At 39.3% G+C, this 19,216-nt stretch overlaps 1 protein-coding gene across 1 annotated transcript; it reads right to left on the minus strand.

Annotated features, from left to right (window-relative positions):
• Window positions 1-9,994: 9,994 nt before the first annotated feature.
• Window positions 9,995-16,111, minus strand: LOC109475179 (alpha-2C adrenergic receptor-like). Its single transcript, XM_019775731.1, has 3 exons — window positions 16,069-16,111; window positions 14,549-15,749; window positions 9,995-10,913 (listed from the first exon to the last, which is right to left on the minus strand). Exons 1-3 carry the CDS (start codon window positions 16,109-16,111, stop codon window positions 9,995-9,997), a joined length of 2,163 nt encoding a protein of 720 aa, XP_019631290.1.
• Window positions 16,112-19,216: the final 3,105 nt, after the last annotated feature.

Genomic DNA, 19,216 nt, shown 5'->3' on the forward strand with positions numbered 1-19,216 from the left:
CAAGCATGATCAATCGGATTTCAAATAGAGATATTGCTGTACTGTTTATGGCAGACAGAAGCGAGCTCAATAAAGTCATGCTTGACAACGACGAAGTTCTGTCTCTGAATTTGTTTGATGATAAGCATTTTTCTGTATCTATTCTGGATTGACATGTTTGTTTGCTTGTTTAAATTTTGCATACCTTGAGCGCAACACACTAGATGTATACAGTAGGTACTTAAAAGCTGTGTAAGACTAAACTGTATGACTTGATCCACTTGCAATTGGCCTACGCTTTTTTAAAAGCGCCATGGGATCTTTAACGTGCTCGAGAAAACAAACTCGTACAGTTCTATTAAGTGACAAAGACATGAGAGATAATACAGATATATAATATAAACCTGACATTGCAACCCCGCCGACGTCTCAGACAGACGAAGAAAGGAAGACAAAGGAATTGACAAGACAAAAACTACAAATACCCTCCCACCCGCACAAACACCCACACACCACTTTCCTGTCCTAAACAGACTTTTGTTAATAGATCATGAAAAATACCAAATCATACACCACATAGCATCCATGTAATAACTCCTGAAAGCATCATGCTAAATGATAGCACAATGGACAACAGTTTTCGGACACAATGCACTTTTATCCAGTAATTCCTACCGACAAAGAAGGATGAAGACGTAGGACATATGCAGTACAACATTGTCAACATCTGCGGAGTGGAAGAGAGAGGAAATAAAATGCACATTACACCATTATAATCATGACTATGGGTGGGGCGGGGTCTTACGCCTTACAATGTTTCAGTATCAAAGAAAGAAGTTCAACCTCTTCAAGTTCGAATTTACAGTCAGCATTCAGATATCGTAGTAACATACTATATTGATACTCTGTTATTCATTGTTTGTACGCCATGTACACACTTCTTTCAAAATCTTCAGGCAAGAATTTGCAATAAACGTATCTATTTTAATCACTGGATTTTAAAGTTTTCACCATTCAATAATCCTACAAAATTCATCTGTGAAAGCTTCTACTGAGCAGCTGTGCGGCTAACCCGTATCAAAGCATCTTTCTGAACCATTCTCGCACGCAAACAGAAAACTGAACATACCGTGTCACAAAGAGACAATTAAGCAACTCGTCTTGTCGTACAAAAATGTACATCGCGGAACGTAAAGAATGGGATGACGCATGTGGAATACGTCACTGAGAATATATATTTTATTGCCTGCCGGTGATGATGATTTGGCCGGGGATCGAACATACCGAATGCAAAGCGAGCACTAGCTGCCCACTTAGCTATTGCACTGGTTAACAGGTACCAAAGTGGGAAACTCATCGAAAAGATGTACAAGCAAATACACTTACAAACACATCCAAAATAACACCTCCATACCCAGAAGAATGTGGTGCAAATAATTCACTGTGCAACGCTTGATACAAGGTACAAAGAATGGCACGTTTTAGCCACAAAGGTTTTTTAACAATAATAAATGACTTTGCTAAGTGTATTCTACATACAATATCATACAGGAATGAATGCATTGGAATAGTTTAACAGGGTTGATGACAAGTTAGTCTCTTACAGCAAGGTTTTAGTGGTATTACTATATACTAGCACTTGCTAGATCTCAAGATCACAAAAAGCAACATCCAGCACTATGAGCTCAGTATGTGTACTCAAACAATGGATAACATTGACCACAATAAAGTTCAAACCACTACAGGCCCAATCCTGGGTACCATCTTCTGTAGTCACTACTGGCTCGAGAAATGGTGCATAATCATTAGACTTTAATGTGCAACACTAATTAAAAGTCTTAATGTACAAGGTGCAATAAATAGTAAGTTTTAGCAAGAGATAATTTTTTTACAATTATAAATGGCTTGCCTTAATGTAACTAAGTGTTATTATACATAGTACAATATGCAAGAAATCATTGTAGAACATCAAACGTAAGTACATGTGTATTAAGTGTTGATAACAAGGTACAATGTAGAGTGCCTTACAGCAAGGTACATTCTCTATACACTTGCTAAATCTCAAATATAATAATAATAATATAATGTAATATCAAACACTATAAGCAGAGTACATGTACCCAAACAATGTATAACATTAATTCCGAATGAAGTCCAAGCAGACCCCAGCCACCATAGTTACTACACAGGCTCATTTTCTTGCTTGCTTAGTGGTAGCAAGCTTACGCAAAAGGGCTTAATTTTTGCACTAATTGGCGAACTCTCAGCTGCTGTTTGACAATTTGTTAGTGATCATTGTCTGATATCAAACCGAGTGGTTTTAGCACGTGGGCTTCGAGTTAATGTTGTGTATGATTGACACGACTGCATTCTTTGTCAGATGTTTAAAGGATCGCTCACGCTGCAAAGGACTGTCAATTAACATACCATGTGCATCATAACACGTCTTCATTACTTGAGAAATTTTGAAATATTTGATGAAAATAGTTCTTATCATTTTTATTGGCTTATTAATGTATGATTGACGCACTTTGAAGGTAGAGAGAGAATGTCTTTTTCATGAGAATCTACTGTTGGAAAGGCAACTGAAGGTGACTCAAACTTATTGCAGTACGACTGTCATACAGATCATCTAAAATCTACATGTATATATCAATGAAACAAAATTCTGTAACTCTTGTTAACTGTGCCATTTAGTCTCACATTTGCGTTGGAACGCAATAATGTCGAATCAAGCATTTCGGAAAAGTTTAAGTAGTAAAATGGCGTCAAATGGATCTTTGATAGCTTTGATCTTAAATATCAATAATGATGTAGTTTTGAGTTAAACGTAATGTACTTGTATGCATGTTGTACCTGCCAAAGCCAACATCTTGAGTATTGGTGTAAAAAAATTGCTCAAAGGTTGTCTTGATCAAACATAATTTCGCAAACTAGATCTGCATTTTGGTTGCTTAATTTGGGGCAACTTGCTTTCCTTCTTCAAATCTGTAAAATGTTACAGCTTCTCTTTTACAGGTTGTTAGTGATCACTGTCTGATATCAAACAAGTGATTTGAGCACGTGGGCTTCGAATCTGTATTGTGAAAGATTGACACGGCTGCATTCTTTGTCAGATGTTTAAAGGATTGCTCACGCTGCAAAGGACTGTCAATTAACATACCATGTGCATCATAACACGGCTTCATTACTTGAGGAATTTTTAAATGTTTGATGAAAATAGTTCTTATCATTTTTGTTGGATTATTAATGTATGATTGACGCACTTTGAAGGTAGAGAGATAATGTCTTTTTCATGAGAATCTACTGTTGGAAAGGTAACTGAAGGTGACTCAAACTTATTGCAGTACGACTGTCATACAGATCATCTAAAATCTACATGTATATATCAATAAAACAATATTCTGTAACTCTTGTTAACTGTGCCATTTAGTCTCACATTTGCGTTGGAACGCAATAATGTCGAATCAAGCATTTCGGAAACGTTTTAGTAGTAAAATGGCGTCAAATGGGTCATCTAGCAATCTTTGATAGCTTTGATCTTAAATATCAATAATAATGTAGTTTTGAGTTAAACGTAATGTACTTGTATACATGTTGTACCTGCCAAAGCCCACATCTTCAGTATTCGTGTAAAAATTGATCAAAGGTTGTCTTGATCAAACATAATTTCGCAAACTAGATCTGCATTTTGGTTGCTTAATTTGAGGCAACTTGCTTTCCTTCTTCAAATCTGTAAAATGTTACAGCTTCTCTTTTACAGGTTGTTAGTGATCACTGTCTGATATCAAACAAGTGATTTGAGGACGTGGGCTTCGAATCTGTATTGTGAATGATTGACACGGCTGCATTCTTTGTCAGATGTTTAAAGGATTGCTCTCGCTGCAAAGGACTGTCAATTAACATACCATGTGCATCATAACACGGCTTCATTACTTGAGGAATTTTTAAATGTTTGATGAAAATAGTTCTTATCATTTTTGTTGGATTATTAATGTATGATTGACGCACTTTGAAGGTAGAGAGATAATGTCTTTTTCATGAGAATCTACTGTTGGAAAGGTAACTGAAGGTGACTCAAACTTATTGCAGTACGACTGTCATACAGATAATCTAAAATCTACATGTATATATCAATAAAAACAAAATTCTGTAACTGTTGTTAACTGTGCCATTTAGTCTCACATTTGCGTTGGAACGCAATAATGTCGAATCAAGCATTTGGGAAAAGTTTAAGTAGTAAACTGGCGTCGAATGGGTCATCTAGCAATCTTTGATAGCTTTGATCTTAAATATCAATAATGATGTAGTTTTGAGTTAAACGTAATGTACTTGTGTACATGTTGTACCTGCCAAAGCCCACATCTTCAGTATTGGTGTAAAAATTGATTAAAGGTTGTCTTGATCAAACATAATTTCGCAAACTAGATCTGCATTTTGGTTGCTTAATTTGAGGCAACTGGCTTTCCTTCTTCAAATCTGTCAAATGTTACAGCTTCTCTTTTACAGGTTGTTAGTGATCACTGTCTGATATCAAACAAGTGGTTTGAGCACGTGGGCTTCGAATCCGTATTGTGAAAGATTGACACGGCTGCATTCTTTGTCAGATGCTTAAAGTATCACTCAAGCAGCAAAAGGACTGCCAATTAACATACCGTGCCCATCTTCGTGAACTATCATAATACGCTTTATTACTCAGGAAATTGTGAAATATTTGATGAAGGCAGTTATATTTTAGTGCCTTATAAATGTATGAATGACGCACTTTGAAGGTAGAGAGAGAATCTTTTTCACAATAATCTACCGTTGGAAAGACAACTGAAGGTGACTCAAACTTATTGCAGTACGACTGTCATACAGATCATCTCAACTCTATTTATCAATGAAATAAATTCATTTACAGTTACTGTAGTTAACTGTGCCATTTAGTCTCACATTTGCGTTGGAATGCAATGATGTCGAATCAAGAATTTGGGAAAAGTAAAATGGCGTCATATTAAACATCTAGCTATCTTTGATAGCTTGGAATTAAATATCAATAATGACATGTTGTTTGTGACCGTTGTCTGATGTAAAACCGAGTGGTGTAACCACATGGGCTTCGAGTCAGTTCTGTATTAAATGTGAATGATTGACACGGCTGCATTCTTTGTCAGATGCTTGAAGGATCACTCACGCATCCGAAGGACTGTCAATTAACATACCATGCCCATCTTCCTGAACCATCAAAATACGATTTATTACTTTAGGAATTTTGGAATATTTGACGAAGACAGTTATCCTTTTTAGTGGCTTATTAATGTGTGATTGACGCACTTTAAGCTAGAAAGAGACACGGCACGAAAAGTGATATTTACGCACGCTTAAACACAGCGTAAAGGCCGCGTTTCTCCCACTTCCGCACCTTTACGACCCCTAAACGCGAACGTAAAGATTGCCTTAACGTGGACTTTCCGGAAGTTCGGAAAGGGCATATATTTTCCCACTTTCACGGTGCCTTTCCGCGACTTTCAGATACTTAAAGGCGTAGTTAAGCAAATCTTTCCGTGCCCTTTACCGCGAATCCTTCACGGAAAGCATGTGTTTATTCTGGCCTTTCCGTAATCTTTTGGGTACCTTTAACATTTCTTTACGTCATACATTTTACGTCGGAACCTGCACGGAAAGCATGCGTTTACTGTAGCCTTTCCGTAGTCTATTGGGGGTCTTTAAAACCTCTTTCCGTCATGGTTTTCGGGTTTTGCTGTACGCTTAAAGGTGTCGTAAAGTATCCTTAACGTGTGCGTAATATTGACGTTTATTTTGCTTTATTTGTGCGTTTATTTGCCGTTAATGAACAGTAAATTTCTGTGCCATAGGTAGCCTTTCCTGCCTTGGTAGACTGGCTGGATCGGGCCGTCGGTAGCCTGGATGCCATAGCAAAATATACCCAAAGTTCTAGTGTGCCTTTCATCCAGGCTAGGCCGTCGGGGAAGTTGATGACCGAGCGGCAAACTCCACTCGGAGTTCTTAACTCCCCCGTAGCGCTCATGTAGATTGGCGGGCATACTGCCATGTTCCGCCGACGGGGACTGGCTGAGGGCCCGATCCAGACTGGCTACCAGGGCAGGTTTTCCTTTGTTGTATCCGAGTACACAGCCACTATTCCAATTCCAGTGTCCATTTTCCCGCTATTCCATGTGATGTGGTCACCGCAAGAGTAATAATCCGCTGACTTGTTCCCGTGATGGTCAGGTCGCGCTCTTGCTCAACTTCTAAATCTGTGCTGCTCCCGGTTAGGACGAAACAATACGGCCGTGATCTTCCCCTTCTGCGACGTGACATGTTCAATATCTCCAATCTACGCCATTCCACAGACTTGTACAGAATGGTATAGATTTGTCTTAGTCCCGTCGTGGCCACTTCTGGTGATAAAAGCAATGTCTCGGACACAACTTGCGGGTTCAAACGAGTCCAAGCCTCCATAGAGTAGACGCACAGCAAAATGACTACTGGTATATTCAGTAGATTTGAAAAACCCACTCTTGTCTATCATTGGGTAAAGGCCTGTCACATGACCTCCTCCTGGCAGAAAGGGCGGAGATTCCCCAAACGGTCTTGTCATATGAATGGCGTTCGGGCTTGTTCACGGGTTGGTAATGAATAAATTCACATTTGGAAAACAAAAAGGAACCTCGTTGCCTGAACACAACAAATAGGCTAAAGAAACTAGAAATACTAGTAATGCCTGTGCATCCATGATTTTTTAACCGTTGAACTCTTGCTGCAAAGAATATTCGGCATTTATAAAAAGAAAGAAAACTTTGCGGCGGAAAAAATAAAAGTAGGTTTATAACAAAGCATACAAGGAAAGGGGGAAAGTTGGCGGAAAGCTTGCATAAAAGAAGCAGTGAAAGAAACCGGAAGTTTTGGGAGAGCGACGTATATAAACAAATAAAAATAGTCTACAGTACATACAGCGCCCTACGTACTGGCACGGACCGTAGTAAATTTCTGGTAGGTTGTTGACTCAGAAATGATTGAGCGATTCTTTCGTTATCAGCCAGGAACTGATAACGAAAGAATCGCTCAATCTAAGGGGGTTCAATCAAACGAATAACTAAAGATGAACGTCAGTAAAGTAGTCTACAGTTACACAGTATCATGGTCTATCTAGGTTTAAAAATGTTTTATCTGTCTCGAGTTAAAATGTTCCATGAGTTGTGTTCTAAATGTTCAGAAACTCAGTAAATGCAGTGCCGTACGTATTGGCACTGACCGTAGTAAAGTTCGGGAGGTTCACTGAGAAGTTATGAGTTTCTGGTTAAACTAAAACTAAATAGTCCACAGTTACCCAGTATTATGGTCTATCTCGGTTTGAAAAATGGTTTATCTGTCTCGAGTTAAACATATTCTATGAGTTCGAAATGTTCAGGAACTCAGTACATACAGCGTCGCACGTATATGACACGGACCGTAGTAAACTTCTGGTAGGTTGTTGACTGAGAAATTATGGGGTCCTGGCTGATAACGAAAGAATCGTTTAATCTAAAGGAAAACTAAAATAGTCCACAGTTACCCAGTATCATGGTGTATCTCGGTTTGAAAAATGGTTTATCTGTCTCGAGTTAAACATATTCCATGAGTTCGAAATGTACAGGAAGTCAGTACATACAGCGCCGCACGTATTGACACGGACCGTAGTAAACTTCTGGTAGGTTGTTGACTGAGAAATTATGGGGTCCTGGCTGATAACGAAAGAATCGTTTAATCTAAAGGAAAACTAAAATAGTCCGCAGTTACCCAGTATCATGGTGTATCTCGGTTTGAAAAATGGTTTATCTGTCTCGAGTTAAACATATTCCATGAGTTCGAAATGTACAGGAAGTCAGTACATACAGCGCCGCACGTATTGACACGGACCGTAGTAAACTTCTGGTAGGTTGTTGACTGAGAAATTATGGGGTCCTGGCTGATAACGAAAGAATCGTTTAATCTAAAGGAAAACTAAAATAGTCCACAGTTACCCAGTATCATGGTGTATCTCGGTTTGAAAAATGGTTTATCTGTCTCGAGTTAAACATATTCCATGAGTTCGAAATGTACAGGAAGTCAGTACATACAGCGCCGCACGTATTGACACGGACCGTACTAAACTACGGGTAGGTTGTTGACTGAGAAATAATGGGGTTCTGGCTGATAACGAAAGAATCGTTTAATCTAAAGGAAAACTAAAATAGTCCACAGTTAACCAGTATCATGGTGTATCTCGGTTTGAAAAATGGTTTATCTGTCTCTAGTTAAACATTTTCTATGAGTTCAAAATGTACACGAAGTCAGTACATACAGCGCCGCACGTATTGACACGGACCGTAGTAAACTTCTGGTAGGTTGTTGACTGAGAAATTTATTTATTTATTTATGAAGATTTACCACATTTGTGGAAGGATTGACATAACAGGTGACTACCACCTTTTCAAAGATGTCAACCCCGAGACCAGGCTGTAAGGTTTGAACCACTCACACCGGGAAGGTCCCCTACTCTTTTCGATAAGTGCGGTGGGTTCTTTAACGTGCGTGGGGTGTGACTCTCCCAAACACGGGACCTCCATTTTACGTCCTATCCGAGGGACGTCCCTAGCCAAAGCTAGGTACTCATTTTCACCTGAGTGAAGTGAGGAAAGTCGTGTAAAGTACCTTTCCCAAGGGTACAACGTCGGGGCGCATGTTCGGACTTGTTCGGGTACGACCCGGAATCGAACCCGGGTCTCCCCGCTTCGTAGTCCAGTGATGTACCACTACACCACACGACGCCAAATTATGGGGTCCTGGCTGATAACGAAAGAATCGTTTAATCTAAAGGAAAACTAAAATGGTCCACAGTTACCCAGTATCATGGTGTATCTCGGTTTGAAAAATGGTTTATCTGTCTCGAGTTAAACATAATCTATGAGTTCTAAACGTTCCGGAACTCAGTACATACAGCGCCGAACGAATTGACACGGTATTCCTGTAGCTTAACGACGCCTATACTATTTACGTCGGAAAGCTTGTTTATAGAACGAGGAAAGGAACCGTAATACAAAGGACTACTAGTATGTTTTTGGAAAGCCAATATAATTTTATAGAAAGGACTAATAATATGTTGTCGCATTTTCCGCTCTCAAATAAGTGTGAAAAGCATGGCGATTGCTACAATTTAGGGAAAACTTTACGACGGTACTAAGGAAAAGACAAAGAAACGCAACATTTCCTGCAGCTTATATAACGACGCCTATACTGTATAGGGGGAGATGTCTCTCGGTCGGCGGAAAGCTTGTTTATAGAAGGAGGAAAGGAACCGTATGTGTTTTTGGAAAGCCAGACATAAATATATAGAAATGACTAGGCATAATAATGTTAGATTTTGCGGCGATTCAGCGAGAAATCATGGAAGATATCTAATATTTCAGGTAAAACCAAATATGAAAAAGCATATGAAATGCTTGTGTTCAGTCGCGCGAGGTTGGTAAGGACTTTACTCATAATAATCAAAAAGATCATATGGCTTTGAGATGCCTCTAGTTAACTCATTATAATAATTACCGCAATGCTTTCTTTACATTACATTTAAGTCCATGTAAAGCTTACAGAAAGAAACATGTTATATTAACGTGACATTTACACATGTGGAAAGGTTACGGAAAGGCCATATTTCCCTTTCGGTTGCCTTTCCGATGTCGTAAAGGCTGCTTAAATATTTCACCGCCTTTAATACCTCTTAACGCAGTTCGTAAAGTTGGCTTAAATATGTGTTTTCGTGCTGTGAGAATATCTGTTTCATAAGTATATCTGTAGGAAAGACAACTGAAGGTGACTCAAACTTATTGACGTACATGTATATCGCAGGTATATAGATCATCTAAAATTTCTACATTAGTGAGTGAAACAAAATTCAGTTGAATTTTTGATGTGCCATTTAGTCTCACATTTGCAATGATGTCAAATTAATTACATGTATTACTAGGGTAAATCGTGGTCAGGCGTCCGTTCGTCCTTAACGAGGCTTGCAGAAACTTATGAAGTTAAGCATGCGGTCACAGATGTGCTTGTACCCCCCGCGAATGTTCTTGTTCATAACGCCGTATATGATCGGGTTCAGGACGCCGTTTAACAAGACTAGCAGCTGCCCAAAAGCGAAAGCTTCGGCTGGTACCTTGCTGGAGAAAATCACCATCACGGTTATAGGCGTATTGCAAAGCGTGTATGCAGCAAACAGGGACATCATCATTTTGGTAATCTGCCTTTCAGCGGGACTCTTGTGGTTTTGTGAACTGTTTCTCGGGACAACATGAGCTCGCTGTGGTCCTTTATTTGTAACAGCCTGATCTGACACTATGATGGCAGTTGGGACGATTTTATCCGCCTCATTGCCTTTCCGTTCCTCGTTACTTGGGAAGGAGGTTTTACCCTGTTGTTTACCTGTACCAGATGCTGAAGCAACATGCACGATAGTAACTTTTGGTTTACCTGGGTTGACAACTGGCTCATCGTCACTGGATTTTTCGTCCCCCACCCACACTACACCCTCCAGGTTTCTAATCGGCGCTGCCACCTTGTCGGTTTTTGCACTCGTGGAAGGGATGGCTACACCGCGACCCCCCGACTTCGAGAACTGAACTGCCAAATGGTTTGTGGGGCCACGTGCATGACCCTGGACACGATTCTTACTCTTCCTCACGTGGTTTTGAATGAGGATGTAAGAGGCAAGGGCAGCGATGTACGGGAATATGAAGTTTAAAATTGCCGGGGGAACCTTTGCCCAGAGTTTGTCAGAATTTCCCGTCCCGCACAGTTTCAGCTTTGGGTCCACCTTAATTTCCTCAACAACATGAAGAGGCAAGAAGGAAGCAATGGGGACCGACCATGTGAGCAAGAGCATGATGGTGAGGGCTTGCTTGGACTTCAAACGCATGCTGTTGGTACAGATCGTGAAATACCTTTGAAGAGCGATACACCACATGTGCCATAAGGACACCCCCAATAGCACGGGAGAGGTATAGGCTATCAACCAGCATAGGGCTGGTGGAGGATCCCAAAGGGGGTTTAGAATCTGATGGATCCAAAAGGGGGAATAAAAGATGCTGAAGAGGATGTCTGTGCAACTGAGGCTGACCAGAGGCACGTTGACCAGTTTTCGTAGGTTCGGGCGTGTGCAGATGGCTAGGATGGTGAGGAGGCCACCGGCAACAGTTGCTACGAAGACGACTGTAGGTCACAAATTGTGAATAGTTCCCCCATCAGTTTATGAACAAAAACTGCTGAACAAGACATTTTTAGCTTTCTTTTTCACAGTATTTGACACTGTTTCGTTCAGTATCTCATTACTCGTGTTTTTCCTCCGAGTTTCCTCTGAGATAAAAATTAAAGGATACCAAGAGAAAAAAAAAGAATGGAGAGCAGAGACAACTAAATGTTAGATGTTACAAGAAAACAGAAGGCAAAGATATGAACTTACTTCCGTTGACCACAACCAGAATGTACTCCCCAGCAGTTGCCATGACAAAGATTGTTTCCTTCAACCTTCGTGGTTCATCAGTTCTGACTCTCTCAAAACAGCCCTACATCATGTCGCACCTGGAAATTAGAAAAATAGTTTTACTTCTCGAGAAAGGACTACATGTGCACCACTCCCGTCACTGTAGAGATACTGGAAAGATACATGCAATTGTATGCATGGATACCAAACTATCCTTTATTCTCTTAACATGAAAATAAAAAAGAGTAAGTATTTGTTGCTTACTACGACTGCTTAAACATTGTACATTGTATAATAAGTGCAAATTCAAGCAAAAGAGGAGATATACCATAAACAGAGTTACCCACCTGTAACAGTGTCAAAAACTGTTGGTTCGAAACACAAATCTTCAAAAGGTTGGAACGGGCACCGGAGCTGTCAATAGAAATGCTCCGTGCGCAGAGTTGCACAGAGTGAGTGATCTTCTGGGCATCTAGAGACCATATATAGACTGATGAATGATTGCCCAAGGACATTATTTGCGTCGTATACCCAACCGAAAAGGTTGTAATAAACGCATTCCAAACAACAGGAATACGTCACCAACTTGGAATGCTCTGCTACCACATACATGACTATCAAAAGATATCCCTCTCTGATACTCTCCGTTAGGAAATAGTTGAGTAAGACATGAGATATGTACACAGAAATTGGATGATATTTGAAATAAAACCTCAATGGACTTAAATTTTGGCTAAGTTTATAATTGTTATGTTAGAGCTACACCAAGACAGCTATAAAGACAACCCCGAAACAGGTGGTTGTAGATTACATGTATGCTAAAAGATACGTTTTAGCAACAAGTATTTTTAACAATAATACAATGACTTGAGTTACTGTATTCAACATATAATACACAGAAACGTATTCAGAAGTACATTACGACGTGCAGAGTATACAATAAATTAAAAGTTGATAACAAGTCAGCATATTTTTAACAATAATAAATGGCCACATGCAATGTAAATTAATACAGGAAAGCTTTGATTCAGAAGTATAATATTTATACAGTACATTGAGTTTAAAATGTTGATAAAATGTCTAAACAGCAAGAGTGTCTAAACAGCAAGTTAGGAGCAAAGAATTGATACTAGTACATGTATAAACGTGCTAGATATCGGGATCATAAAAAGCAACTTCAATCATTGTGAGTTGAATGAATATATTCAAACAACACATAACATTAAGCTAAATATGCAAGCCCTAGCCTGGGTTCCATCCTCTCTAGTTACTCGAGTAATGCTGCATACACATTAGAGTTTATTGTGCAACTTACACTTGACACAAGGTACAAAGAATAGCTAGTTATAGCAACAGGTATTTCTTACAATTAAGCTGACTAAGTGTAATCTACATAAAATATACAATAAAACATAATGTTGAAGAACATCCAAAGCTTAAAAGTGTTGATAACAAGGTAGAGTGTCTAACAGCAAAGTAGGAGCATCTTCTGATCTCAGGATCACAAAATGCAACTTTAAGCACTGTGAGCTCAATGAGTGTATCCAAACAAAGTACACATGTATAACTTTGATCACAACGAAGTTCCAGCCAAGCCCTAGTCACATTTACTGCTCATGCTCTTCCAGCTCATCATTAGGTCCTTTTTGATAGGTTGATCAATTTGATGAAAGCTTGTTTTGATTACAGTTAATATGATTTTCGAAACACTATAATAATATAATAATGATTCTGCATTTTGGCTGTTTGATTTAGGGCCACTGGCTTCATCCAAACAAGGTCTCATCATCTCTTTGACAAGTTGTTGGTGACCATTGTCTGATATTAAACTGGGTGGCGTAACCACATGGGCTTCGAGTTAGTTCAGTATAATTGTGAATGATTGACACGGCTGCATTTTTTGTCAGATACTTAAATGATCCCTGGAGTGGCATAACATACCATGTACATCTTCATAAACCATCATAATTTGACTTCATTATAATATTACTCTAGGAACTTTAAAATATTTGAAGACTGTGTTTTCAGTGGTTGACTTAATGTATGAGTAACGCACTTTGAAGGTAGAGAGACCCAGGCCTTTTCATAAAATTGTACCATAATTTGGAAAGACAACCGAACACACTAATATTGAAGTACGACTATCATACATAACGATTCTAAAATTTAAACCGTAACGTGAGTGAAACAAAATTTAGTAATTGAATTTCCATTTAGTCTTACCTTTGCATTAGGTGTTGAGCCAAGCATTTGGGAAATTACATGTACCTAAAATGGTGACCTCTTCACATGAAATATTTTAGATTTGCAATCTCTGATCTCAAACATCAGTAATCAATAATGATATAATTTTGAGTTAACGCATCACAAAATTGGTGTAAACATTTTATCAATTTATCTTGATCAAACGTGATTTTGAAAACTAGCTCTGCATTTTGGTTGGCTGATTTAGGGCTACTGGCTTTCCTATTTCTAATTGACAGGTTTTTATTTAGTGAGCATTGTCTGGTATTAAACCGAGTGGCGTAACCACGTGGGCTTCCAGTCTAATAGTGAATGATTGACACGGCTGCATTCTTTGCCAGATGCTTAAACTATCATGCAGGTAGCCACACAGGAGTGGCAATTAACATACCACTCGTCACATAGTGAACCATCATAATACGACAGTCCATCATTCGAGGAACTTTGAATATTTGAAGACTGTGTTTTAGACGATGGTTTAATGTATAAGTGACGCACTTTGAGGTAGAAAGAAATAACTTTTCATAAGAACCTATCATGATTGGGAAGGCAGTTAAAGGCGAATGAAACTAATTTAAGTACAAGACTAGTATAGATAGTCTGAAATTTATGTCAGTAATACAAAATTCAGTCGTTTAATGTGCCATAATTTAGTCTGAGTGCAGCACGTAGGAAAATACCTAAAATTGTTTGAAAAAGCCAATTCTTTTTGAAATCTTAATTTTCTCTTTTGACCTACACTATTGTTTTTGACAAGTGTAATGATTTTTCAAAAGGTGAAAGCCAAACGTCGAACTTGATCCTGTATATCTAGGGCTCGAGGCTCATGTTATGAAGTCGAGCATGCGGTCACAGATATGCTTGTACCCCCGGCGAATGTTCTTGTTCATAACGCCGTATATGATCGGGTTGAGGACGCCGTTTAACGAGACTAGCAGCTGTCCAACAGTGAAGGCTTCGGCTGGAACTTTACCGGAGAAAATTACCATCATGGTTATAGGCATATTGCAAAGTGTGAATGCAGCAAACAGGGACATCATCATTTTGGTGATCTGTCTTTCAGCGGCGCTATTGTACTTTTGAGCACCATAGCTCGGGGCAACGTGAGCTCGCTGTGGTCCTTTATGTGTACCTGCCTGATCTGACACTATGGTGGCAGTTGGGATGACGTCTTTGTTTTTATCTGGCTCGTTGCCTTTTGGTTCCTCGTCCCCAAGTAAGGATTTTTTGCCCTGTTGTTTACCTGTGCCAGGTGCTGAAGCAACATGCACGATAGTAACTTTGGGTTTACCTGGCTTGACAACTGGCTCACTTGATGAGGAATTCTCTTCCCCCACCCACACTACACCCTCCAGGTTTCTAACCGGTTTTGTCACCTTGTTGGTTTCCGTGCTCGTGGAAGGGATGGCTACACCACGACCCCCCGACTTCGAGTACTGCACTGCCAAATGGTTTGTGGGGCCCTTTGTATAACCTTGGACACGATTCTTACTCTTCCTCACGTGGTTTTGGATGAGGATGTAAGAGGCAAGGGCAGCGATATACGGGAATACCATGTTAAGAATGGTAGGGGGAACCTTTGCCCAGAGATTGTCAGAATTTCCTGCCGCGCACCGTTTCAGCTTCGGGTCCACCTTAACTTCCTCAACGATGTAAATAGGCAAAAAGGAAAGGCTGGGGACCAACCATGTGAGCACGAGCATGATAGCTAGGGCTTGCTTGGACTTCAGACGTATACTGGTGGTACAGATCTTGAAATACCTTTGAAGAGCAATACACAACATGTGCCATAAGGACGCCCCCAACAGCACGGGGGAGCTATAGCCTATCAGCCAACACAGGGCTGGCGGAGGCTCCCAAAGGGGGTTTAGAATCTGCTGGATCCAAAAGGGTGAAAATATGGAGTTGAAGAGGATGTCTGTGCAACTGAGGCTGACCAGAGGCACGTTGACCAGTTTTCGTAGGTCCGGGCGTGTGCAGATGGCTAGTATGGTGAGGAGGCCACCGGCAATAGTCGCCACAATGGCAACTGTATGTCACAATGAATAGTTTCCCCCATCAGTTTATGAACAAAAACTACTAAACAGGGCATTTTTAGCTTTTCACTACACAGAGAAACGTTTTGTTAGAGTTACAACTGACAAAAGTAATTGGTAACTGTTTCATTTAGGCTGTATTTGTGACACTCTAACTCTTACGTTCAGTATTACGTAAATCTCCTTGCCTTGTGCTTTTCCTCCGAGTTTCAACCAAGATATTAAAGAGAAACGAAATAAATGGAAAAGAGCAGCAACTAGATGAACTTACAAGATGTTACAAGAAAACAGAAGGCAAACACATGAACTTACTTCCGTTGACCACAACCAGAATGTACTCCCCAGCAGTTGCCATGACAAAGATTGGTAGCCGTCAACCTTCACTGTCCATCAGTTCCGACTCTCTCAAATCAGTTCAGTCTGACATCACGAGTTTCTGCACGGGAACCTGAAAATCAGGAAAATTGTTCCATTGGCAAAGCACCCTGAGTGTAGCACTCCCATCACTGTAGAGATACTGGGGAGCTCAAAATGTATGGACATATGGAGCTTAAAATGTGTTCAGAACATCATGGTGCTTATCATACATTTCATGGTTTGTCTAGTTACATAAAGAATACAAATATTCTGAACATGGAAAGTTTATTAAACAGTAACTGTTACTTATTATTAATATGTACATGGAAAGAGCAGAAGCAAAAGAGGAGAATATATCACAGAGTCACCCACCTGTCAGTGTTGATACCCGTCCGTTGAAAAACGTTGATACTAGTAGAACGTTGGAAAGTGTTGTCAGCAGAAGCACTGTCTTCCAGTGCACTGAGTGATTTTCTGGGCGTCCAGAGATCATATATTATAGACTGATGAATGTACGCATCATAGAATATGTTTATGAATGGTTTGTCCAACACAGTACTGCATTTTAAAGTTAATGAGAACACATTCCAAACAACATGAATACCTCTGGGTCACTAGCTTGGAATGTCCGGGACGTCACTACATACCAGAGGAGTTTTCTGACCTCTCAATTTAATATCACTCTTCAGGAAACTGTTTCCGGTAAAGACTCTATGGACTTTCACGACAAAGTAAACTTCTCTTTACAAACAGGGTCCCCATGAAGTTGACTTGACTGTTTTTTCATGTTCCCCGCTTAGTGTTCAGCCTGATGATATCGGAGCTCATATGAACGCTGGGAGAGCCCACAAAAATCTGGAGCGCTTTAAGATGGGCATACAATCTCCTTATATTTTCTTGTGAGAACAGAGTGAATATAAACTGTAGTACTGCATGCGTAAATGTTTATCTCTTTCTCTCTGACAGAGAATAACAGAACTCCTTTGATAGAGAGAAAGAGAGAGAGAGAGAGAGAGAGAGAGAAAAGGAGAGAGAGGAATCCATGTTCTTCTGGCTCCAGTTCATTCCTGTACAGTGACTATTGTATAACTTGACATGATGTTTCAAGAGTTACTAAGGAGAGAAAGATTGTCATTACCAACCTTACTGCTCTACTTCAGTTTCATGTAATTATCAGCGTGTCTGCTTTTCTTCTGAGCCTGAATTTTAACCTTAACAATTTGAAACAAGTAATACACTGATTTAAAAAAGTTTTTTTTTATCATATCAATTTACTTCAGCACACCAATGTTAGAAATTGAATGTATGGTACCTTTACCAACGGTAACTCTAAAAAATACCTAGTCAACAGTGCACCCATCAGTCAAAAATTACATGTGCACCCAGTATTTCGAGCCATGTATTGAATAGTGGTGACAAAAGTGCCAAACTGATGCCACCAATTGAACATTTTTTCACATGTCTAAAATGTATACTTTTGGCTCCTGTTCTACCATCTAATGCCGAAATAACCTCAAATTTGCAGTTTCAACAAGGGGTAGACAAACTTCAAACTAACTCCATTGGTTCCCTTTTTGGCATGTCTGAATATACACTTTTGGCCTAATTGTAGTAATTTTTTACATCAAATCTCGCCAAACGAAAATGCTTACAATCTGCAAAAATGTGCTCTTTTTTTAAGAAAACAAAGTAAAGTACAGTAATGATGTTAGAGCAAAATTACTTAATAGATTTACCCTGGGCGTAGATATACCTAGGTGTATAAGTACTTGTATGGTTAAATTGTAGCTATGCCTACTTCAAATGGAAACAATTTCACACCCTCTCAAAAGGGCAAGGAATATATTAATTTGTTTTATTTCTGTTTCTGTGTACCTTCGACATGGATATAGATATACCTTCGTATAAGTATACTGTTAGTTAAATTGTGTTTTCAACACATTCAAAATTTGATACAGTTTCATAACCCTTCAAAACCTTTACTCGCAACATAGCTTTCCTACAAATACTTGTAGACAAACATGTTTAATTAAGTGATATTAGATCACATTGGATATTAATTTTCTTACCTTTCATATAGTGACACATTGTGACCCTAAATATGTTGATAGACTACTAAGAAGACAACTCAAATCTTTGTATATCCAAACATCTTCATAATTTGTTAATTGATAGTTGCAAGTTGACATTTTATGTAAAATGTAAAACCATGTACAACATAGAAAAGTACAATGAAATCTTGCAGGCTTTGTACTGCACTTTTCTATCAGTTAAAAAGGCTGCTGATGAAAAGAATTCCTTACATGTGATAGAATATGTATAGTAGTACAAAAGCTGAGAAAGATGAAATACACACATGTACATTCTTCTCAAACTGTTCATTTTATGGGAACACCCGAAACGAGTTAGCAATTCAAACCACTAAATCTTATGGGCAAAGAAAAAGTCTCCTTTTAAACATCCAGAACCTACACCCTATAAACAAAGTGTGTCATTACATCTATCAATGCTTGCACAGAAGAAGTTAGTCCCTCCAGACAATGCATTAGACAATTATTGTCGGCCTTTCTAGTGGTTGATTTTGTTATCTCTGCACGACTGATTTAGCCTGGGTGCCATCCGAATTTGTAACGGCTACCCGGTACCCAGGCTACGACTGATTCTCTTTTGTTAATGTACCATACATATTGTACTATCAAATGATGCCGTATAAGCCCACACGGGCTGGTTGCGGGAAGCCTCGTTCATTCATTGTAACGCGTATATTGTCAAAATTGTTGTCTTTGAGATGACATCCACCAATCTTAGTGCACTAAGTGGTTCTCCAGATGTTCAGGTCTAAACCTGTACCTAAATAAGTCAGTGAAGGTTAGAAATCCATTTAATAAGATACAACAAAAAAGGTAGTGGATGATACTTGAAACATCTGACATGTGAAGGTTAGTCATCAATGTAATATAAGATACATCCAAAAGCAACGTTTGGCCCATGTTTTGGATTGTGCTTTGGAATGTCACACCCGAATTAACGTTGGCTTCATAGAGATTCTTTATTGACACAACAAATAGTAGCAAGAAGCAGAACTCCAGTCAGAAGCTCTAAA

The sequence above is a fragment of the Branchiostoma belcheri genome, unplaced genomic scaffold, assembly GCF_001625305.1.
Source record: "Branchiostoma belcheri isolate BF01 breed outbred unplaced genomic scaffold, Haploidv18h27 scaffold103, whole genome shotgun sequence".
Classification (NCBI taxonomy): Eukaryota; Metazoa; Chordata; class Leptocardii; order Amphioxiformes; family Branchiostomatidae; genus Branchiostoma; species Branchiostoma belcheri.